The sequence below is a fragment of the Anopheles merus genome, chromosome X, assembly GCF_017562075.2.
Source record: "Anopheles merus strain MAF chromosome X, AmerM5.1, whole genome shotgun sequence".
NCBI classification, from domain to species: Eukaryota; Metazoa; Arthropoda; class Insecta; order Diptera; family Culicidae; genus Anopheles; species Anopheles merus.
The window spans coordinates 7,074,351-7,097,008 of NC_054081.1; the positions used below are offsets into that span (position 1 = coordinate 7,074,351).

At 51.8% G+C, this 22,658-nt stretch overlaps 4 protein-coding genes across 6 annotated transcripts; 1 reads left to right on the forward strand and 3 right to left on the reverse strand.

Moving 5' to 3' along the window:
• The first annotated feature begins 1,962 nt into the window (after positions 1–1,962).
• Positions 1,963–6,265, forward strand: LOC121593949 (IWS1-like protein). Of its 3 annotated transcripts, none has more exons than XM_041916752.1 (6): positions 1,963–2,155; positions 2,447–3,672; positions 3,763–4,123; positions 4,891–5,180; positions 5,273–5,387; positions 5,494–6,265. In XM_041916752.1, the coding sequence occupies exons 2-6, from the start codon at positions 2,528–2,530 to the stop codon at positions 5,614–5,616; spliced, it is 2,034 nt and encodes a 677-aa protein (XP_041772686.1). In that variant the 5' UTR covers positions 1,963–2,155; positions 2,447–2,527; the 3' UTR covers positions 5,617–6,265. The 3 variants fall into 3 exon arrangements, with proteins under 3 accessions (XP_041772686.1, XP_041772695.1, XP_041772700.1); XM_041916761.1 differs by having other exon boundaries at positions 2,450–3,672; XM_041916766.1 differs by lacking the exon at positions 1,963–2,155 and adding an exon at positions 2,228–2,366.
• A 2-nt stretch (positions 6,266–6,267) lies between these two features.
• On the reverse strand, positions 6,268–7,391 carry LOC121593967 (carbonic anhydrase 2-like). Its single transcript, XM_041916778.1, has 2 exons — positions 7,029–7,391; positions 6,268–6,962 (listed from the first exon to the last, which is right to left on the reverse strand). Exons 1-2 carry the CDS (start codon positions 7,182–7,184, stop codon positions 6,309–6,311), a joined length of 810 nt encoding a protein of 269 aa, XP_041772712.1. The 5' UTR covers positions 7,185–7,391; the 3' UTR covers positions 6,268–6,308.
• Positions 7,392–8,252: 861 nt separating this feature from the next.
• Positions 8,253–9,868, reverse strand: LOC121587611 (dehydrodolichyl diphosphate synthase complex subunit nus1). Its single transcript, XM_041904568.1, has 2 exons — positions 9,226–9,868; positions 8,253–9,155 (listed from the first exon to the last, which is right to left on the reverse strand). The coding sequence occupies exons 1-2, from the start codon at positions 9,581–9,583 to the stop codon at positions 8,671–8,673; spliced, it is 843 nt and encodes a 280-aa protein (XP_041760502.1). The 5' UTR covers positions 9,584–9,868; the 3' UTR covers positions 8,253–8,670.
• A 1,000-nt stretch (positions 9,869–10,868) lies between these two features.
• On the reverse strand, positions 10,869–21,874 carry LOC121603766 (RNA-binding protein FUS). The gene is made up of 4 exons (XM_041904556.1): positions 20,715–21,874; positions 15,043–17,090; positions 14,697–14,935; positions 10,869–13,788 (listed from the first exon to the last, which is right to left on the reverse strand). Exons 2-4 carry the CDS (start codon positions 16,973–16,975, stop codon positions 13,354–13,356), a joined length of 2,607 nt encoding a protein of 868 aa, XP_041760490.1. The 5' UTR covers positions 16,976–17,090; positions 20,715–21,874; the 3' UTR covers positions 10,869–13,353.
• Positions 21,875–22,658: the final 784 nt, after the last annotated feature.

Consider the following 22,658-nt stretch of genomic DNA (forward strand, 5'->3'; position numbering starts at 1 on the left):
ATCTCAAATAATTACACTTTCACTATAAAATTGTGTTTTGTGAAATTTTTTACCACTTTTGTGCAGAATTTCACGTTTTTAGCTACCCTGCCGAAAATAGGTACACTGCCGAAAACTGGTACAGTTACCCTACAACGAATTAAAAAAAATGTATTCCGTCGGATCGTTAATCACAATTTAAATCATTCAAATAATCAAAATAATCAATTCAATATGAACCAAAATAGCGTGAGACGGCAGCGCCCGATGGAATCGCATCGAACGAGCAGAACGCGTATCTTGAATTTTCACGTAAGTCGCATTTCGTAGTTGTCAGCCATAATAAAGCCGATTTCGAACGATTTTGCTCGAAGTGGTACATTTCTCGAAATGTCGTCGAAATTGAGCGCAGTTGCACCTATTAAAAAGTATGTCATATCGTGTTCGCAATCGCAGTTGCACTGTGATCGTGCTCAATTTGGAACGTCTTATACACTGTAAGTTTAGAAAACCGCTTATCTAGGGAATCAAACTGGAACTGACACTACCAGAATACAAGAGACCGGGAATTGCTCACAGTAGGAAAACGATTTAAACAATCTCCGGTTTAATAGCATTCAGTCGCTTCTAGTCGGCCATCTGACATGACCGTTCAAATAGAAATAGAGCGACAACGTCAACGCAATAAAAAGTATCTCAAAATTTCACTCCACGTAGATCAAAGTAGCTCATTTCACGCAGTCAACCTACTTTTTTTGTTTAAAAACTTTTTCACACAGTTAAAATGAGCTCAATTTTTTTAATTTAGAATTGAACTGGCTCATAAAAAAACTGGATAATTCGATTGTTTCGGATGGAGCAGAAATGTCGTGCGAAACAAGTAGCTCTGTTTGCAAAATTGAGCTACTTTTTGTCGTGCGAGACGTCATCGCGCACAACGTTGTCGTTCTATGAGCGTTTCTACATACACCGAGACTGCAGGTGAGAGATGGCTGTGAGATAATTCACAACCGGTTTCTCACGCCACTGTGTATAGAAGCTCCGAAAAGCACAGAGATGAGACGTTTGGGACGGTGTTTAAAAAAATCGGTTTTAATCGCTAAAATGAAGTCAAAAAAGTTCAATTTGCTTTTGATGGATATATCCCTGCTTATTGCACTGAAAAAGACTAACTACCCAAGTGACATTTTCGAGTAGATTTTTTCGTTTTTCGAGCTGCTGGAAGCTTAAAGAGCAGGCTTAAAGTTAGCTTAAAGAGCTGGCGATTTCATCGACTTTAAGCTTATTATAACAGTTGAAACGTCAGAGTGAAGCGTTTTTTCTGGTACCATTTTGAGACTTGTCATCACGGTGTGCACAAGCTACCGGCAGAAAACAAAACATACGTACTCTTCAATCCGTATCATACAAAAATTATATTATAAAACATTCTTTCACGTTGTTTTGTTAGTCCATGCGTTTCTCCGCTATTCTGGTGCTCCTGGGTAGATCGTTTATTTCTTCTCAGTGTTTTGGTTGTTGTACACCGAGGACGAAACTGCAAGCTTCTTGTTTGTCGGGCTTCTACCGAAGTTCTGACAACTTCAACGCTTCAACACATCATGATTCACTCACACAGCCATGTTTTAAAGCGTTTATATGAGGCAAAGGGTTAAATCGAGCTGTTCACGAGGAGTTTAAGCTAAAAATGTAGAACAGTTGTCACCTGGGTATACTTGATCGTTCACCATAAACTGCAAATTCAAATTTTTCTCATCTCCATCGTTCTTTGCATGGCGAGGAGTTTTCTCTCACCTAAAATGCTGTCAGTCGATGTCAAAGCATGCTTGTAATCATTGTCTCAGCTGCTCTCTCGGTGTATGTAGAAACGCTCTATTTGAACGGTGATAGGGTCGGTCGCATTGCCTCGGCAACGAAAGCTTGCCGTTACCGTGTGCACAATTTTGCGCACCGGGCTGTCATCGCGGTGACGTCTCTGCTCACACAGTGGTTATGGGATTTCCACTTTGTTTGCTAGCCCAGTTTTGACAGTACCCAAAACATAAGCAAAAATCTTCCATTTTTCAATCGAAGCTGGCTGTGCGTTTCTGGGGGCACTTGTCCTACCGATTCGCCATTTCTTGATTTTCCGCTGGAAACGTGCTGGAAGTGTACGTGTTCGTTCGCTCGACCGTAGGTAAGTGTTGCGGGGTAAACGTTGCCCAAGCTGTCGCTGGCTTGCTCGGCACCGGATGTACAGAGACATTTCGAGTGGCCGTGTGTGCTGCAGCCAAGGTAGCAACTGCGTCAAGGTAGCACGCAAAAAGGGGCAATTTCGCCGAATTCATGCGACGTGCATGTACGCGGCACTACTTTCGGTTTGCATTGTTCCGCAGATAGCAATGTTGGTTAGCGACGGACGTCATTTTAGATACGGTTTTTTTTTTTGACACTTTTCCTTTTTTCCTTATTTCCTCCCCCACTTTAGTAGCCCCCCCCCCAGTAGCGAGAACTGCAGGCCAACACCGTCTGTATCCCAAGACCGTATCGAGTGTGAGGCTTTTCCGCGATGGAAGCCAACGGCGAGCCGGTCGCCGTGGTTCCGCAACCACCAAACGGGGATGAACCGAAAACGACCATCAGCGAGCTGGAACCTACTGTCGAGCCAAAGCTACAACCAGACGAAACAGCCCAGACCGTGGCCGATGCCGGCGATGGAAAGGAACAGCAGCAGCAGCAGCAGCAGGACGATGCCGCCGTACCTTCGGCACCCGTAGATAGCGAAAAAGAAGCAGATGCGACGGTGGAGGAGACGGCAGCGTCCGAGGGACTGGAGGGGAAAATGCACTCGCCGCAACGCAACCGGAGCGGTTCGCGCGACAGCCACACATCACAGCCGGACCGTCGACGGCGCCGGAGCGGCTCGGAGGTTAGCGAGGCCGGTTCGCGCAAGAGCCGCAGCCGATCGCGCCAGAGCCGACGGTCGCGCAACCGGCGCGGCAGCCACTCGGCCAGCGTCAGCCGCAGCCGCAGCCGCTCGGGAAGTCGCCTATCGTCGCAGCGGCGCGTCCGCACACCGTCCCGGTCGCGGTCGCGCTCCGGGTCCGGCTCGCGGTCCCGCTCACGGTCCCGCTCCCGTTCGCAATCTCGCTCCCGCTCACGCTCCGGCTCCGGTTCCCGCTCACGCTCACGGTCCGGTTCCGGGTCGCGTTCCCGGTCCCGGTCCGGCTCGGGCTCACGGTCCCGTTCGCGGTCGCGATCCCGCTCCCGGGCTCGTTCCCGCTCCGGTTCGGCCTCGAGCTCGCGGTCCCGCTCGTCCAAGTCGAAATCGCGCAGCCGCAGCGTCAGTCGCAGCGTGAGCCGTAGCGTAAGCCGAAGCGTCAGTCGTAGCGTGAGCCGTAGCGTCAGTCGTAGCGTGAGTCGCAGCCGCAGCTCGCGGTCTGTTTCGCGCAGCAAGAGCCCGTCGATGGCGGCCGGGGAGGAGAAGGCCGGACCGAGCAGCACGGGCAAGCACGGCAAGCCGGCCAAGCGCATCATCGATTCGGACGACGAGGAGGGCGAGGAGGGCGACCCGGCCGCCGGCAACGGCGAGGGCAAGGAGCGCGAGGAGGGAGAGGAGGACGAGCCCGGTTCCGGCGACGAGAGCAAAGCGAAGGGCAAGCAGACGCTGATCGATTCCGACGACGACGGCATCAAGGACGATGGGTCCGACAGGTACGGGCGTTGAGGGCTTCCGGAAGCCAGCTAACGCACTGCGGATCAAATAATGGTGTGTTTGTTGTTGTTTTACCCCCTCCCTTCCAGGGGCCAGTTCATGTCGGACTTTGACATCATGATGGCCAAGAAGAAGGAGGAAAAGTCGCGCCGCCGCAAGCGGAACGACATCGATCTGATCAACGACAACGACGACCAGATCGCGCAGCTGCTGCAGCAGATGCGCCAGGCGGCCGAGCACGACCGGCAGCTGAACGTGGAGGGCAAGCCGGCAACGAAGAAGATCGCCATGCTGAAGCACGCAATGTCGCAGCTGATCAAGAAGGATCTGCAGCTCGCGTTCCTCGAGCACAACGTGCTGAACGTGCTGACCGACTGGATAGCGCCGCTACCGAACAAGGCGCTGCCGTGTCTGCAGATACGCGAAAGCATCCTGAAGCTGCTGTCGGACGTAAGTACTAGTGCAGCTTGTACACTCTTACAGGGTTTTCCAGGGGTTCACACAGTTGTGCGACACTTCCTTGACTCTATCCTACTGGAAGTGAACTTCATATGTTAGAAATTGGACTCTATGGCACCCTTTTTGGACAGGCTCCTATTGGATTTGTCCAACAAGGGTGCTATAGAGTCCAATTCCCATTACATTCAATTCATTTCACGTAAGAAAGAGTCAATAAAGTGTCCCACAGCTATTAGAACTCTTGGAAAACCCTGCATGTTGAATGGATTTCAAAATAGGAAAAATTTATGGATTAGAGAACATAAGCTGGATAGATCTATTTCTTCCTCTCTTTGGCACAACAACCGTTGTCGGTCAAGGCCTGCCTGTACCCACTAGTGAAGTGAGCTTGATTTTCAGTGACTGATTGTTACCATACCAGGATAGTCAGTCCTATCGTCGATACGTAAGGAGGCACGGTCTATTCGGAGTTTGAACCCATGACTCAGATCTCTTTAGGAATTCAAAAATTAAAACACAATTTATTGCGCTGCAGGCAAAGCAATTATTCAAATATCAAATATCATAGTGTATAAAATATTAATTTAACTGATTATTTTCAAATTTTAATCTGGCATATTACTAACACATGTAAGGGCTGAGGGATTTCAGCAGTTTATTTCACCGAGGTCGGGATTTTTTTTAAGTGTGTACGCTTTACTGTCGGGACAGCATGGGTTTGACCAAAAAAAAACCCCTTTCTCTCACTCGCCCAACAGTTCCCTACCATCGACCGGTCCTACCTGCGGCAGTCGGGCATCGGCAAGGCGGTGATGTATCTGTACAAGCACCCGAACGAAACGAAGGTGAACCGTGACCGGGCCGGCCGGCTGATAGCGGACTGGTGCCGGCCAATCTTCAACCTCAGCACCGACTTCAAGGCGATGACGCGCGAGGAGCGCCAGCAGCGCGACCTGCAGCAGATGCCGCGCAAGCGCAAACCGTCCCCGGACTCGGCGGCCTCCACCAGCAAGAGCCAGAAGGGGCTGCCCTTCACCGAGGCGGACAAGTACGTACAGGGGGAGGGGTGGAAAGAAACAGCAAAAAATTGGTGCAATTGATTTTACGTCTTTTTTCATCTTCTTTTGCTCTCTGCTACAGAGGAACGTTGCGACCGGGCGACAAGGGCTGGATACAGCGGGCGCGCGTCCCGATGCCATCCGACAAGGAGTACATCGTGCGGCCGAAATCCAAAATTGATGTAGATATGAGCAGTGTAAGTGTATTTTGCCTACTTTTGTGTGTGTGTATGTGTGGGGGTGCCGTTTGCCATCCATTTTTAATGCTTGTTTTTCCTTTTTTTGTTGTTTTTGGTGGTACAGATTGCGAAGAAGAAGCTAAACCGCTACGAGAAGCATCTGAAGAAGTTTATCGACCAGAAGAGACTGAACTCGACGCGCCGCGCGGTCGACATTTCCATCGAGGGACGTAAAATGGCGCTCTAGGATTTAGGTTTTTTTGGGCTAGGTTTTTACAGTGCGGAGACGAATGGAGGTCGCTTTCCCCTCCCTACCCCCTTCACCCCTAAACACCCCACACTACTTGGGTTCAAGCATGTACAGCAGGCGCACCATGAGGAGCGCATTATGGAGCAGGCGGCCGAACCATCACTGCTTTTTTCACTCACACACACACCAGTCGATTCGCCCCAATCCGTAACTTTCAAACTTTTTCTCTTTCTCGGTTCGATGATCACAACTTGGCTATTTTTTTCTCAATTTGACACTTATTTGCATTATTTTATTCAACTTTTCGTTTTATCATCATCATTTTGCGTGACTGAATTTAGTAGAATTGAATGATTTAGGCAATTTTAAAATGTTGTAAATTTGAACTAGGACACGTGGGCGTATGTGCACACCACCGCCATCTGCTCGCAGTCTACCCCCAACGCTTCAACAATAGGTCCACTGGAAAACCAGCAGCCCCCGTCTGAGGTTCTGCGCGTTAAACAAAAACATATTGTTTATCTAATTTTCCTGCAACAACTTAACTTCGCTCCAAGCTTATACTTAATCATGTTCGCACACCACCTACACATCCAATTATTATTTGAAGCGACAATAAAGTAATAAAAAGAAATGGAGCAAAACATACAAAACGTACAAACCTTGCCAATTGATACACCTGCTGCGAACTAAAGTTTGGCGCGCCGGGCCGCGCCCACACTGTCCCGCACAAAGACCAAGCCGAGCGGGTCGTCGCCGGCGGCCGATCGCTGGACCGGGCGGAAATTGCTGGTGATCGGAGCGAAACGACTGCCGCCGGGTCGGGCCGGGCAGCGGCGCAGCAGCCGGCGAAAGGCGGCAGTCTGCCGGGGGGAAACGTAGACCGGCGTGCGGTAGATGAGCCAGCGGACGCACTCCCGGTACGGGGCCGTCGTCATCGACCCGTCGTACGTGTAGTAATGCCGCCCGAGCTCCAGCCCGGCGGCCAGCCAGCGCAAACAGTCGGCGGGTAGGGCGGTGGTCCGCGTGCCCGGCCGGCGGATGTGGCGCAGCGCGCGCACGATTGGCTGCAGCGGGCGCCACACGGCGCTACCCCCGCCATCGAGCCACAGCGCCACCACCGCCAGCCCGTCCGGATGGGCCAGCGCCGCGCCGAAGCTGCCGTACCGGGCGTTGTAGTGGACGAGGTGGGCCTCCATCGAGTGGGCCCGACCGTCGAGCAGATGCTCGCAGCCGGCCGCATCGTCCGGACCCCAGTGGAAGTGGAGCTGCTCGAACAGGTACGCGCTGCCGAGCGGGCCGCCGACCAGGAACGGCCGAAAGGGACGCTCGCTCAGCGTTAGCTTCGCGGGAAAAGGGAGAGGTAGATGAAGATTCGACGGACTACTGCCAGGGTTCTCAAAGCTTACCACGGCGGACTGACCGTTGTTCGATAGCGTCGCCCGCCCCAGGCCGTCCCAGTGGCCCACGTAGTGGAGCGGGGCAGCATCGTCCACGATCCGTGCCCGGCCCTGCACCAGACAGACCGGGCTCTGGACCGTGCCTTTCGATGCCGTTTGTTGCATTGCCAGCGGCACACTGGTGTGGGCGCCAGGATCCGAGCCAAGTGCTCGTTTGATGTGGCAAACAAAACAAAACACAAGGTTAGTCCGCAACAGAAGGAGCTATTGGAAATCGATGAAAACGGACCGATCGATTCTGACTTGTGGTGGGAGCTCGGAATCGAACCTATCCGATTCCGATTCCGTGCTAGGATTCAATTCCGAAACCGATTCCGGAGTTGGTTCCGGAGTCGATTCCGGAGACGATCCCGGAGTTGATTCCGGAGCCGATTCCAGAGTTGATTCCGGAGCCGATTCCGGAGTTGACTCCGTAGCCGATTCCGGAGCCGATTCCAGAGTTGATTCCAGAGTTGATTCCGGAGCCGATTCCGGAGTTGACTCCGTAGCCGATTCCGGAGCCGATTCCAGAGTCTACCCGTAATCGATTCCGGAATTAGAATCGGCTTCGAAATCAGAATCAGCTCAGGAATTGGAACGGACCTGGGGATTGCAATTTGAATGACGGAATCAGAAATGAAATTAGTTCCGGCATGAGAATCAGTTCTTGGATTGAAATAAGAAGTTTCAGAAGCAAAATTAGTCCGGGAATATCCATGAGAGTGGATCGTTTACAAGTAAATCTTGATTCTTTGCGGCTATCAATACGTAGCATCATTGGATCCAAACGCCTATTCTTGTGGAGATCCCGAAACTGACTCCGATTTCCAAGCTGATTCTGATTTCGGAGCCAATCCATATTCCGGAGCCAACTACGGAACCGATTTCGGAGCTAACTTCGGAACAAATTACGGAGCCGATTCCGTAATCGATTCCAGAAAACTTCGTAGCTAGCCGGAATCTATTCCGACGAAATCTTCATTTGCCCCATCACTAATTCTGACGCTACTTCAAGCACTCAAGGGCGGCATTCCCAGCCCTCCCTTCGACCGGAATTATTTAAACCGTTTGAACGGGGGTGCTAAGTTTGTCGTTAATCTATTATTTAAAATTCGCATCAGTTGAATACGGTAGGGCTATTAGCATTTAAATCGATTTTTTTTTCTTTTCTTATTGCACTACCATGCAGACATGTTTCCGTACGGTCGATTTATTTTCCCCCCACAATTGCCCTGTGGTTTTTGCTCACAGCTTTTAGACTAAATGCTAAATGCTCCCCAGTCGGTGCCAATTTCGGGTTAAAACATTGCATTGAATGTAATGTCATACATTTGGGGATGAACGCTCGCTCGGGAGAATTAACAGGCTGGAATGATGACCCCCACCTTTCGCTCACAGAATTATTCAACCGACTCAAGTAAAACAAGAAGGACAGAAGAATTTCTTCGCTAAATAGTTGTCTTTGCCTCTGAACGCCTGCCAAAAACGAACAGAAATTTAAATGCTATTTTGGCTAAACTAATTCACTAATTGAGGGTGAAGGAATTCGCTGTCCGATCTTTTGCATTGTCCTACAAATATACATTGGTGGGTCTGCCCGCGGCCCACGCCTCTACGTGCCCAGGCGCTGCTCGCACTTGGCGTACCGGTGCAGGCAGCGCACGAACTCCCGCTCGGTACTGTCCCGCAGCCGGGTGCCGAGCGGCAGAAACTCCGTCAGCCGTATCTGCCACGGCAGCAGCCCGTACGTGGAGCACACGTCACCGAAGTAGAGGGCCAGATCGGGATCGGGCACGGCCCCGAGCGCCGCCTGCAGCCGGCTGTCCAGCAACTCGATGCTCACGTCGGCCGCGTACAGATCGCGCCGCCGCACGGACTCGCCGATCGAGCGGGACAGGCTCACCAGCCCCTGCTTGCCGTCCTCGGGCGACAGAAAGCCGACCACCACCGTGCGGCCACTCCCGACTGGCTGCCGGGGGCCAGCGTCCGCCTCCGATCCACCGCCACTGCGCTCCAGCCAAACGATGCGGTCCTTTCCTTCCACCGGCGCTTCGCGTACGCAGCGCTTCACTTCCTCGCAGTTGCGCTTGATGGTTCCTGCCAAAGGGAAGGGTGGAGTTCCAATTAGTGACTTTTCGGGCTGGAAGTACAGATTGACCCTGCTTACCGTTGTGATCGTAGAAGCTAACGTACTCGATCTCAGCCGCCAGCGACCAGAAGATGAACTGAGCCAGCTGGCGGTAGAGGGGCGGTTCCGGCCCTAGCAGCACCACCAGATGTTTCGGCACCTTCGACAGCTTTGACGCCGGTGCGGGAAGCTGTTGCTGCTGCTGGTGCTCTGCGTACTGGTGGGCCTTTATGCGGATCCGTTTGCTGAAGAACGGTTGGCGCAGGGACTGCATCAGCTGCTCGACGATAGTGACGAGCTTGTGTACCAGCAGCCAGAGAAGATAGACGAGCAGGTTCGGTGCCGGCTGGCCATTCTCGTACTCGCCGGTGGACGGTCTGTGCGGTTTCACCTTCATTTCAGCTTTCAACGAATTTTATCAACCCTCCTGACCGCACTACTGACACACACACACACAAATACACACACGCGGCGTATTGTTTTGGTTGTTGCACTTCGGAATGTGTACTGCTGTTTTGACAGCTGTCCGCTTACGTAGAACACTGTCACATTGCGGGCGGGCAGCACATGACAGACTGTGCCACAGGCAGGACGACTCCACAGCAACGGTGGGTTTCGGTTGATTTTGATTTTATATTAAATACAAAAATGCATTTAAATCCGCTTCCGTCCGAATGGAGTTCAAGAGTGCAACCGAAAACGGAATGCTGATATAAATGTATTAGTTCATAGTTCCAGTAGTTGCGTAGCCTGATGAAACAAACTCAGCCAGTCTGATGAAATCTGAAACACTCGTTACAAAATGTCCATTTCCAGTACCAGTGCCTACATACATGGAAATGCTGTTTTTAAAACTGATGCAATCCTCGTGGATGGTTTCGAAAAGACGGACATTACTCACGCTTACCCATGGAATGTCAAATTATTTTTAGATAACGGTATGAGAGCATTAGAAATTGGAAGACCAAGTTCAGAGTTCTTTGAAGTAGTTTATTCTGACCGTTTACCGGACTATGAGGGCAAATTTGTGATGATCGTTTGAGATGGAGCACTAGGTACAGAAACCAAACCAAAAGGATTCCCGGTATCCCGATTCCACAATACTGGAATTAAAGTGAAATAGACACCGAAGCAAGTCGGGTCCTGCAACTGCTCCCGAACTTATAACTTAGAGAAACTAAACCGAAAGGTTTGCCGGTACGCCTGACATCGATACCGATTCCACAATACTGGAAGTGTGCTGGAATTGATACCGAAGCTGGTCAGGTTCTACAACCAAAAGGTTTGCCGGTACGCCTGACATTGATACCGATTCCACAAGACTGGAACTGTGCTGGAATTGATACCGAAGCTGGTCAGGTCCTGCAACTGGTCCCTGACTTATAACAGCCCTACAAGTCCTGATCACACAACCATTCGATTCTTGAACACTTCTACATTCTTATAGCAATCCTAGAATCGAATCCGAATCTAAATCAGTCCTGGCTGTGGAAATTGGCGCCTTGCACTGGAGTTGAACCCAAACTTACCCATCCCGGGACCAACATCCCGAACCTAAACCGATCCTGGAGCTCGCCCCTTCTTTACCTGGGCAAGTGGGACATTTTATATTTTGCGCCCAAATATTGATATTTCCACTACCACTCGATGAAAAATGGATCAACACGCTCACCACCGTTAAATCAGCAGGTATTACTATTAATCCCATCATTTATTCGCTTAGCCGGAAAAGGCGAAATACTAGCATATAGTATAAAAAAACACATTTATAACTTAATATTCACTGATACTACTACACAATTGATCAAACTATTTCCACAATGTTTAGTCTGCGTTTAACTTAATGTTAAGTATCGAGATAATCTTCGTTTTTGTTTCTTTCATCTTTTAATCGTATCCTGGGGTCTATGTGTGTGTGTGTGTGTGTGTTTGTGGGTTTCTGCGTTTGTTTGTTCTGCCTTATCAATCTTCTTTCGTGATCCTCGGCTCGATTATACTGCACACAAAAAAGGGGTAAAGAAAATTAAGTAAGAACTATTTAGTATTTGCCTTTCTCTTTAGTTTCTGTTACCTTCTGTTTGTCACTTTTGTTTTGTTATTTTTTTTGTAAGTTTCTGTTTGTTGCTTTTGTTTTTTTTTGTCACTTTCTGTTTGTTTCTGTTTGTTTGTTACATTTCTTCACAATGGTACCAGTCCACCGCGGAAAGGGAACCCAGTTGTGGCCGGTCCCTTCCTCAAGGCGGCCAGTTGTACTTGTAATGTAGTTTGTTTTCACGTTTCTTTTGTGTTTTAATTTACACTGCCATACTGAAAGAAAATGTAGAAAGAAATAGAAAAGTTGCCTGCTGTTATTCTATATGTCTGTTTTTGTTTTCCTAGAGCATCTTTCTCTTTCTCTTTATCTCTTTCTCTCTCTCTTTTTTTTCTCTCTACCTTTTCCACTGTGTGGCTTTCTTTGCAGCGATCTGTGTTGTTTTCTTTTCCCGCGCAGAGGGAGGAAATTTAGAAGAAAAGAAAAACAAAACATTTCAACGGAAAACCGAAGCAAACGGCCGCTGGCAGCCTGGCAGCGTCCTTTATCAGCATCACACACCCCCACACACGGACACACGACGGGCCAAACTGTACCACCCACAGCAATTCGGCCGCAGAGAGGGGAGACACAACACAGTGGCGAAATGCGCTAGAGCTTTTCTCTCCCTGGAAACAGGGGAACTGTGCGGGTGCGTATGTACGCGGAGGCTCCGCCGCGCGTGTTGCGCTTCAGTGTGGGGGGTGCGTTGCGAGTGGAACAGGGAGTGGGGGGAGCGCGAATACCAGGCGTATGTGTTTCGCTTTTTCCTAGAAAAAGCCAGCCCTGCTTATCCTGTGTTACACCATTCTACACTTATTTTCTTTTCTTAGCAGGCCGGAAAAGTCGAGCGCCCTTCTTTACACATTACTACTTGACGGTTGTTTTTTTTTTGTTTTTTTGTGTTTAGTATAGGTTTATCTTACTGTTTATGCTCTTGCCTTTCGTTTCTCACTCACTCTGTCTCTCTTTCTCTCTCTCTCTCCATCTCACTTTAGCACTCATCTGTGCAAGTCTCTGCCTTAATCGTGATTCGCAGGATCTACAAGTAATTATAGTTTCTATAGCTCTTATTTGCCGTTTCTCTGTTTTGCGTTTCGGTGTGTCTGTTTTTATTCCTATACTTATTTTCCGCACAATCGCACCGACCCCGGGAAGGAAGCAGCGTTTTAGGTTGGTTTCAGTGTCACAATTCGGACTCAAAGTAGCTGTCGGGAGCAAAGCAAAGGGAGGAAAGAACAAAATGATGGGGAAGAGAGAATGGTTTTCTGCGTGCGTAATTTGTGTTTGTTTTGTGTGTGTGTGTGTTATTTGGTAGCTTTTGAATTTGTTCGCACAATGGTTTAGCACTACGGGTTTTGAGCCCGTTCGCTTAATAGTTTCAGTTCTTGTCCACACACTTTGTCTGGGCACCACGTGCTCCAAGTCACAGACAAGGCACGCACGTGGTGCTGAAAAACATGGGGTGATTGTGTTACAGAAAGAATGAAAGAGAGGGAGGGGGGGGGGGGGAGGGAATACGAATAGTCTTTTAAAAAGGAAATCCTAGCAAAGTAAGCCCTTTTCTTCTATACAAAACACGATTGCTTATCGAAAGAATCATCCGAACGGAAGCTCTTCTCCAGTGTGGCTGTGCGGGTGTGGATGTTGATGCCATTGTGGGGTGTTGTTACTCTGCTCTATCAAGAAAGGTGTCACCACAGTCACGCCACCTCGAAACTCGAAATGTGTTGTCCCCGGAGGCGATGCGACGTGTTCGCTGCTGAAGTTTGATGAACAGTGTGTGCTGGATAGACGGCGGTTAGAACAGGGTGGAGGGGAGGAGTGTGAGCGCACAATAAACCAAAATGTCTCTCCGCGGCTCTATTGTTCCGCCTGTTCACTTCACAACATCTCATTCTCTTCCACCCTCCCAGCCAGCACTCGGGGAAGGGTGGCGCTTGGTGAGCCAACTCCCTGTTCTACAAGCCCCTGGAAACACACCCCTAGAAGAGAGAGAGAGAGAGAGAGGGGGGGGAGGAGAGAGCGAGAGATCTACGAGCCGGCTGCCACCAAACACCCACCCCCACCCCCTGGTCAGACCGGGGGTTCCGGTTTTAGTAGCCCGAGCCGAAGCCCCGGTTGCTGATGGCATTGCCGTTGCCAACCGATCGCTGCCCGTTGCCGACGTTGTTGCCCCGGTCGGAGCGCTGGCCGTAGCTGCCACCGCCGCTGCCCCGGTTACCACCGCCGCTGCCGCCGCCGCCGACATTGCCACCGCCCATGCTGCGCTGACCGCCGGCACCGCCACCACCGCCGCCGCCCTGGCCGCCTCGGTTAGAAGCGCCAACGCCCTGGCCGCCGGGTGGCCGCGATTGGCCCGAGCCGGCACCGCCGCCCGACCGTGGACCGTTCGAGTTGGCGTTGCCCATTCCACCGCCGCCGCTGCCCATGCGGCCACTGCCGCCCTCGCCCGGGCCGCGGACGCGCGTTTTCTTCTCCTCCACGTTCAGCTTGTGGCCGTCGGGCGAATTCTCCGGGAAGTAGAGTGGCTGTGGGAGGCAAATAAAATGAAGCGGCGAGTTAGCAAGGCAGGAAAAGCATTATATCGACTGCACATATATAACAATCGACAGATATTGGCGCACAAAAGTATTCAAAAGGTCCAACCAGTGCTGCAAAATGTCAGTGTCAATGTTAAAATTCTGACTGAAACAAATTCGATGTCAGCGTTACGTACTCAATTGTGATGATCATAGGTGATACTCCAACAGTCGGTATGACTTGGTAACATTATAGCAACCAGCGATTGGTCAGTCACTTTGTCATGACTTTTTTTTCAATGTGTTTAGTTCGGCAAAATGTCACTAACACAGTCATGACGAATTCCGACTCATATCAGCATCACGAGCTCTACACTGTGATGATCAGTAGTGAGACTCAAACGATCATCACATGCTTGGTGACATTTTATGCAACCTACCCTTAATCAGTCACATGGTCGCGACATTTTCTGTCGATGCTCATCACGATAGTCATGCCAGATATGCGGTACGTGCGAGTGGTCCCATGCAACAAAATGAGCATGTTTTCTCGTTTTGTTTGACCTGACAGACCATCAAAGCAGACACAGAGCGAGAAAGCAGGCTCATTTAGTTGGTTGGGACCACACACCAAGTATATTCCAAGAATGATGTGATTATCAATTCGGAAAAATGTCATGACCAAGTGACTGACCAAGAGTTGGGTGCTACAAAAAATGTCACCAAGCATGTGATTGGTCCACCAACTGTTTGAGTCTCACCCCTGATCATCACAGTTGTCAATGACCATCAAGCTACCGCGGATATGTTAATTGTTTTCTGGGGTGATCATCACGTGATGCTCATGACATTTTGCAGCACTGGGAACAACACAAAATTGAGCAACAATAAAGCAACAAAAAAAAGTAAAAAATTACCATGTTGGCGAGACAGTTCTGCACCGAGGCGGGATCCTCGTACGTGATGAAGCCGTAGTGGGGCGGCGTGCGGACGCCCGGCATTTTTTGGACCGATTTCGACATAATGCGCAGATCGACGACGGTGCCGAACTTGCTGAACAGCGTCTTCAGCTCCTCCTCCGTGGCGTGGTGCGGGATGTTGCCCAGGAACAGCTGGTGGTTGTCACCGAACTGTGCGGAGGATCCCTGACGACGATCTGCGTAAGAAGGGGAGGGAAAATGTACTTCAAACGGTGCAATTTAAGGTCTTTAAGAAATAATTGTTTAGGTATTGTGTGTGGTAGCCATTTTTCGTGCATCGTACCTTCGTTATCGTTGTAGTTTTGCCGCGAGTAGGAGGACTGCCGGTTGTCCTGCTGTCGCAGGCCGCCACCGCCCATCGCGTTACTGCTCGTGCCGTTGCTGCGGATGGACCGCTGCTGCTGAGATCGCTGCTGAGACATGCCGCCGTTGCCGAGCGTGCCCCGATCGTCCTGCCGGTCGGAGCCGTACTTGTTGCCGACGCCACCGCCGAGCACGCTGCCGTTGGTGGACGCACCGCCGGCCGGGGCTGGCGAGAGGATGTCACGCTGCTGCTGCTGTTGCTGCTGTCGGTTGCCTCCCGTGCTGTAGCTCGAGTGCTGGTGCGACGACTGTTGCGTTTGCTGCTGCTGCTGTTGCTGCTGTTGCTGTTGCTGCTGCTGCTGCGAGTGCCCGCCCGACTGCGCCGAGGTGGTGTGCGAGCTCAGCGACGACTGCATCGCCGAGGCGAAGCTCAACGGTGCGCCAGCGCTAACGCCCGACTTGACCAGGTTGGCGTACGTCTTCGGTTCGAGCGAGACGGGCGGCTGCTGCTGTGGCTGCTGCTGTTGCTTACCGAAGCCGGCCACTCCTCCCTGCTGCTGCTTTGAGTGCAGCTGCTGTGAGTGCGAATGCTGCTGATGGGATTTATGCGACTGCTGCTTCTTGTCCAGATCGTGGCCAAGTTCGTCGCCGCCAGTCGGGGTCGCGCTCGCATCGCCCATGCTCAGCGCATCGCCCTCGGACGGCTGGTGGCGGTTCTGCTGCTGCTGCTGCTGCTGCTGCTGGGTTGCTTGCGGCTGGACTGGCAGCGGCTGTTGCGACTGGCCCAGCCCGAGTTGATTGGTTGCTGGCGGTTGAGTTTGATTTAGCTGGGATTGATGTGGCTGCTGCTGCTGCTGCTGCTGGCCGGGCAGCAGATGGGAAGGCACTCCCATTGGCGTTTGATCGAGCTTCGACTTGAGACCCTGCGGGTCGACGGTGGACGACGAGAGCAGGACGGCGGCGACGGCAGCCGCGGCCGAACCGCCCGCATCGGTCGCCCCACCGCCCACACTCTTCAGCAGGCTCTCGTGCAGCCCGTTCAGCTGCTGCTGCTGGGCCGGCTGCTGCTGCGGCGGCACCTGCTGCGTCGATTGCTGCTGCTGCTGCTGCTGCTGGGAAGCGGGTTGGTTTTGGGCGGCGGCGACGGCGGCTGCAGCGGACGGCGGTGCTCCATAGCCCGGCGTCACGCCCGGCAGCAGCCCGGTACCGGCCGAGCCGATCACGGTCGACGGGTAGTACAGGGCGGCCTGCGGGGCCGTCTGCGCCCCGAGCACCTGGCCCGGCTGGCCCGGCTGGCCCGCCGGATGACCGTGCACACCACCACCCGCCCCGACGAGACCGGCGGGCGTCGCGAGGGCACCCGGTGGGCCCGCGCCGACCCCGAGCGGCTGCCCGTCCGCTCCCAGCGCTCCCGCATCGACCCCGCCAACCCCATCAGCCCCGTGCAGACCGTCCTCGTCCGTGCCGTTCGCCCGGTCGGCCGCCTCGTCCAGCTCGTCGTCCGTGTACACGTCCTGGTAGCGGAAGATGTCGTTGTGCACGTAGTACTTCTTCGGCGACTGGGCCGCCAGCACGAACGTTTGCGTGAAGCGGCGCATCGGCTGCCCGTCGTTCGACAGCTCGCCGGTCACCTGCACCACCACCCCGTTGCCGAGCGTGGCCTGCGAGTCGACCTGGCTAATCTTGGCGTGGCAGTCGCGGAAGTTCAGCTGCTGGATCTTGCTCTGTATCTGCTTCTGGCCGATCACGAGCGTCGCCTCCTGGCTCTTCGCGTCCAGCCCGCCGTGCACGAAGCTCGACGAGTTGTTGTAGAACCGGTGCAGAAAGTCGGGCGCTTTGTTCAGCAGCGTGTAGTACTGGCGGACGAACTCGCGGCCGACATTTTGCGGCGAGGGCTGCGCATCCATCACCATGGTTGTTGCGCCCGACGGTGCGATTGTTGCGTGTGAGCGAGAGAGAGCTTGGGGGGAGAGCGTTTTACGGATGGTTGTTGTGTCTGACGGGCGCGGGAAGGATTACAGGGAAGTCCTGGAATGAGAGAGGAGAATGTAGACGGAAAATGAGACATTAAAACATTGTGTGGATGTGGCGGGTCTCTAAGGCACACGTGCGACTTAACGGCAAGAGGGGTAGAATTAGTTATAGGTAAAGTTGGCAAAAATTACGGAGTGGGCTCCGATCTGACTCCGATAATTTCGGAACCGACTCCGGAAGGTAGATCCGCCCAGCATTATCCGGAGTCGTTCGGAATCGTCCGGAATAGCCCGGAGTCGTCGGTAATTGGACTCCGAACGACTCCGAACGCCTCCGATTCCGGTCAACTCCGACCCTAAACAACTCAGGACGACTCCGGACTACTTCGGACGACTCCGGACGACTCCATACAACTCCAACTCCGGACAACTCCGTACGACTCCAGACGACTCCGAACGACTCCGTTTCCAAACGCCTCTGAACGACTCCGAACGATTCCAGACGACTCCAGATGACTCCAAACTATTGTTGGGTTTCACAAATCTCTCGTTGAGATTCATTCATATAAATCTTACAGTGATTCGAAACTCTAATCAACTCTTCAAAGATTCATAAATCTCCAAGGATTTATGAATCTCTAAAGATTCACGAATTTCCAATGATTCATGAATCTTGAAAGATAAATAAATCTTCAAAGATTCAAAAAATCATAAAAATTCATATATCTCCAGGGATTCATGAATCTCTAGAGATGTATCATTTTCAAAACATTGTATTTGCACGATCCCACCTAACAACATGCCCATTCGTGGATTCAAGCCTCGCATGGACCGTCTCCCCGTAGCAAAACAAACTATCCGGCTGCGTGATACTTGTGGTTACACCAAGAAGAATAATGAGCAACTCAAGCTTTGGATCTTTGGAGATGTATAAATCCTTCTTTAAAAAAAATCTTTCAAAATATGTGAATCTTTTGAAATTCCTGAATTTTTGGATATTCATGACTCTTTGGAACCGAGATTCAGATTCATTGAACCATTTCAAAGTTTGTTCAGATTTACCCAGCACTACTACAATTAACTCCCGACGACTCATAACGACTTCGAACGACTCTGGGCGTCTCTGGATGACTCCGACTCTGGGCGGAACTAGTGGTTCGGATTTTTCCCGAATCGGAGTCGGACTAACAATAGCCGGAGTTGGATCGGAGTCGTGGATCGGAGTTGTCTATAATTTGTGTGGAAATCACTGCAATTAGATTAAAATGTATAGCTCCAAATTACAGAAAATTGGAAGAAATACTGCTACTTCCCCTATTTCAAGAAGGTTTAAATTGCTTCCGACAAATTTGTTGTTTTTTTTTTGTAATAAAAAAACGAAAGAAACAACGTAAAGTTCATTCCTTCGCTACATTCATTCGACACTGGTACAACCATTTAAAAAAGGGGAAGTTGTCTGTCTGGCGGCAACACGATAAGCTAATTGCAGCCAACTGCACACCAATGCATCTTCTTCCTATTTTAGTTGTTGTTGTTTGGTCCCGCGCTCTTGCTTAAAGCATCGGCCCATTCAAGCCCATCCAGGGAATAGGCGGGGTGGGGATAGCTCTCCAACAGGCACCTACCACCGCTCCCAGCCCCACTCCTAAATTGGAACTCTTCTTTGTGCACCACGGGTCAAGGTTGTGTCCCGCGCTCGTGTCGCCATTAATGGAACACTGAAGGTCGTCGTCGTGTAATCCTTTTTTTTTTCATTTTTTTTTTGGTTTTTATCATGCCAAGAAACAAGTCGCAGCAAATGTGCGTTCTGCTGTGTGAGTGAGTGCTTTGTGTCCTTCATTACTGGCCAGCGCCATCCATGCAGCGGAACCGGTTTCGAATTTTACCAGGTTTAAAACAAAAGAAATGTCTGGTGCGTGCTCGGCCGGCGGACGCCATTGCGGCGCACATTGTGCGCGCGCGATGGAAAAATTGGTTTTCCGGCCACACCGCCCGGGGTGGTCGAACTTTTCCGGCTGCATGCGGGAGGCTGATTCATCAAACGTGTGTGCCGCCCTCCCCCGCTGACTGCCGGCCGGGGTTTTACATATGCTTGCTGTGTGGAGGTGGGTGTGCATGCATGCACCACCGGAAGTGCCGTGTAGCCAGGCGAAGAGCATTTTCCGTTTGCTTTTCAATTCTTGTCTGCATTGCTTTTTTTCTTCTTGCCCGCCGACATGTTTTCTTGCGATTTGTGTGTGTGTGTGGTAGCGCGCCTCCACACACCACACCGTTGAGGAGGGCCGAGGGCGGATTGTGTGAGCGCGTGTGTGTATGGATTTACCGCAAGAAAACGCGCGACCACACTCACACACACACACGCGCATAAAACGGTTTAATTTTAATGGTGTACGTGCGTTTGTTCTTCTCGTTATGGGTGGTGAACTTGCCCATTGGGAAGCGATCTACATTTACGCATTGTTTCATTTCGTACGCACGTGTGTGTGTTTTAAGCGCAAACCCGTTCAATGTGTCTCGCACTCTCCATACACAACGAACACACACACACACACACACACACACACACACACACACAGGACGCACACAAAAAGGGCTCTTTTCTTTGCGTGTTTGGTTGTGTTAATGCCAACAACAACAAAAAAACGCACCACACACAAACACTGACACAAAGTCCTTGCCTCTATGTGTGCAGCATAAGAACAAAAAGAGAAGCCTCCTGTACCTGTGCCCCTCCCCCCCCCCCCCCCCTCTGCCGCATACCCTTTACACCCTTTGCCAAACAAAGCGCACCTGGTGATGGTCATGGTAGTGGTGTGGTGGTGTGTTGCGCTACACACCTTTAGCAGGCCACAGCCACAGAAAACCTAACCTGCAAAAACCGCTCTCCGCACACATGTGCAAAAAGCTGCCGCTTGCTGGTTGGTGTTGTGTTGTGTGTGTGTGTGTGTGTACGGCACCTCGCCTCCACATCACCCCCCCCCCGCTGGCATGGTCGGGAAAAACGGGGCATTTCCATTTCCCCCCATTTTCCATCGTTCAAATTAAACAAAACAGGAAAATTCTTAATTCTGGACACAATGCCTGTTCAACAAAAAAAAAAGAAAGCTGCCGCACATGCGTCTCTCGGAGTGATGTGCGGGGCGCACCGCAATCCCTCCCCGCCCGCTCTCAGGGGACGCCCAGATTGGCACGGAGAGAGCGCGCACACACACACACGCACACACCGAGGAATAAAATGGCTGGATTTGTTTCGGAAGGGCAGGCGGGAAGGGAGCTAAAAAGGGCGACTTTTCCATCAGCTTTTCGTTACCCCCCTCCCCCCTCCTTTGTGAAGGTAATGAAAGGGAAAAGCGTAGGCTTTCTGAGTGAACGAATCCCACCGCCTTCCCACACATAAACCCCCAACCCACACACACACACACACACACAAGCGCCACCTCCACCCCCGCCTGTTGGAATGGCGATGTGTTTGTCTCATTGGGTGTTTTTTTTTGTTTTAAAATAACGCGTAAATTGTACGCGCGCCGCCCCATTGTTTGCCCCCGGAAATGTGGACCGCCGCGAGGTGGAGGAGAGCCAGCCGTGCAGAGCCGATATTTCTGGGATGGATACGTTTTTTCTTCTTCTTCACAGCACACACACACACACACACACACGCACACTTGGATGGTTCACTGACCTGCTGATGCCTTGCTGCCTGCCGCTGATGGTGGATGATGAAGATGATGAGGATGATGGCCGGGGCACTACTGAAAAACCCTTCGACGGAGCGCTCACCACTGCACACCACGGTACCTTGTACCGCGCAGCGTGTACACACACACACACGCACACACCAACACGCGCGCGTTGCGAGAGATGCGTGAATGAGCGAACGAACGATCGGCCTCAAGGAAGCTGCTGCTGCTGCTGCTCCGGGAGTGCCGGGAGACGGGTAAAGAAACGGTAACACAAAAGAAGTACCCGCGCGGCTTTGGGCTGCTGTGGCGTTGCTTTTCCGGTGCGCGAGCCTTACGTCTCGTCCACTGCTGCTGCTGCTGCTAGAGTCGTCCGTGTCCGACTGCTTCCGCTCTCCTGTGTCGATCGGCGTAGCGTCTGTGTGCGTGCGAGGTGAAGGGAGGGGGGACTGGCACCTGAAGCCGGAAGTCGCCGAGCGCGTGTGTGTGTGTGCCCTTCGGCACCGAGTGATGGCGAGCGACGATGTGTGTCTCTCCGACCGAGCCGCCGGCGTGCGTGTAGTGTCAGAGACCGCGCTGCTCCTTCGAATAGGCTGTACTGCTTCCCGCCCCACACAACAACACACACACACACACTCACACAACCGCTGCTGCTGATCAGGGGGTTGAGGACGACGACGGCGCGGTGGCAATCCCTTTTTAGTGTGTTTTCGTGCAAGTGTGTGTGTTCTAGGGCTCGAGCGAAAAAAGGCGCAAGGCTGTTCTCGCACGCCTAACGGCAGCAAAACGGCGACGAATGGCCACAGTGGGGCACAGCACTCGCGGTGAAAGCACAACGCAAGGGAACGCACCACACCAGTGACGGGGCCGGGCGAGATGGGAGGAGGAGGGAGGCGATACGGCCGCACTTCACGGACAACCTCGCGCTGGCGTCGGCTTCGGGTCTGGTCGCTCACGCTTCCTTTTTTTTCTGTTTCTGTGTGTGTGTCCGTTCCTTAACTTTCTCGCTCGCTTTCGGTCCGGTACGTTTTTATACGCGAAACGGTTAATTTCGATCTCTACGCTCCGGCGGAAAGAGTAGACGGATGAGCCTCTGCCCCTGGGAGACGGCGTCTTGGAGATGGTCGGCCTGCCCGGTTGTTCGGATGCGCACGGACCATCCGCACTCAGCCGGGCCATAGCCATTGTACGGCTCTTTCTCTCTCTCTCTTTGTCTCTCTCTCCTGCTTGAGTTGCCCTTTCGGTTCGTCGCACCTGTGGGTGGGTAGATACTGCCCGGTTCGGTTCTCCAGCCGCTGTCACAGTGTTGGGCGAACCGTTTCCCCAAGCAGCATTTTAGCGGGGCGCACACGGAACAATGCACGCGTGCTCGACAGGTGCATTGTCGGTGGAAATTGTTGGCAACAAACGTAGGAAAAAGTAAAGCAACATGTTTAACTCGATAGTTTGCTTTCTTCTAGCCAGCAACGCAACCGAGCTTTTCCCTTCGTCGTAGTTGGTAGTCGTGTTTGTATGCTAGAGCAAGGAAGCATCAATAGTTTCCTGCTATGCTTTATTACATTGAGCCCTCGAGTGCGTCACTAGCTATTTTCATGAACCTCAGCCTAATACCTTTTTTCAATTAACTGTGTGAAATAAAAAAGATAAATTCAATATTGTTTAGGGTTTTCTGTATGCACCGCTACACCATTCGATAACAATATCTGTTGAACGCGTGGATGACAAATGTCGCGAAAAAAAATTGGCTCAATTTTTGTAGCTCATTTTTGCACACAGGGCTACTTGTCTAGCGCGGCATTTCCGGTTCATCCAAAACAATTGCCACCTCAATTAGGGCCTTCCGCGTTTCCTCTGTCCTTGTGGACGGCCTGAAAAGACTTTACGAGCTGGGCCGTCCGTTTCCATGCGTACAACATGGCCAAACCACCCGGAGCCTGGCGAGGTTG

What these genes read in the sequence shown, in the direction of transcription:
- LOC121603766 (XM_041904556.1), bottom strand. Translation starts at nt 16,975, where the DNA reads ATGGTGATGGATGCGCAGCCCTCGCCGCAAAATGTCGGCCGCGAGTTC. An exon ending in AAACTACAACGATAACGAAG is followed by an intron (nt 14,936 to 15,042) that starts GTACGATGCACG and finishes CTTCTTACGCAG; the next exon opens with ATCGTCGTCAGGGATCCTCC. An exon ending in AGAACTGTCTCGCCAACATG is followed by an intron (nt 13,789 to 14,696) that starts GTAATTTTTTAC and finishes TGCCTCCCACAG; the next exon opens with CCACTCTACTTCCCGGAGAA.
- LOC121593967 (XM_041916778.1), bottom strand. Translation starts at nt 7,184, where the DNA reads ATGCAACAAACGGCATCGAAAGGCACGGTCCAGAGCCCGGTCTGTCTG. An exon ending in ACAACGGTCAGTCCGCCGTG is followed by an intron (nt 6,963 to 7,028) that starts GTAAGCTTTGAG and finishes TTTCCCGCGAAG; the next exon opens with CTAACGCTGAGCGAGCGTCC.
- LOC121587611 (XM_041904568.1), bottom strand. Translation starts at nt 9,583, where the DNA reads ATGAAGGTGAAACCGCACAGACCGTCCACCGGCGAGTACGAGAATGGC. An exon ending in TAGCTTCTACGATCACAACG is followed by an intron (nt 9,156 to 9,225) that starts GTAAGCAGGGTC and finishes TCCCTTTGGCAG; the next exon opens with GAACCATCAAGCGCAACTGC.
- LOC121593949 (XM_041916752.1), top strand. Translation starts at nt 2,528, where the DNA reads ATGGAAGCCAACGGCGAGCCGGTCGCCGTGGTTCCGCAACCACCAAAC. An exon ending in AAGGACGATGGGTCCGACAG is followed by an intron (nt 3,673 to 3,762) that starts GTACGGGCGTTG and finishes CCTCCCTTCCAG; the next exon opens with GGGCCAGTTCATGTCGGACT. An exon ending in TTGATGTAGATATGAGCAGT is followed by an intron (nt 5,388 to 5,493) that starts GTAAGTGTATTT and finishes TTGGTGGTACAG; the next exon opens with ATTGCGAAGAAGAAGCTAAA.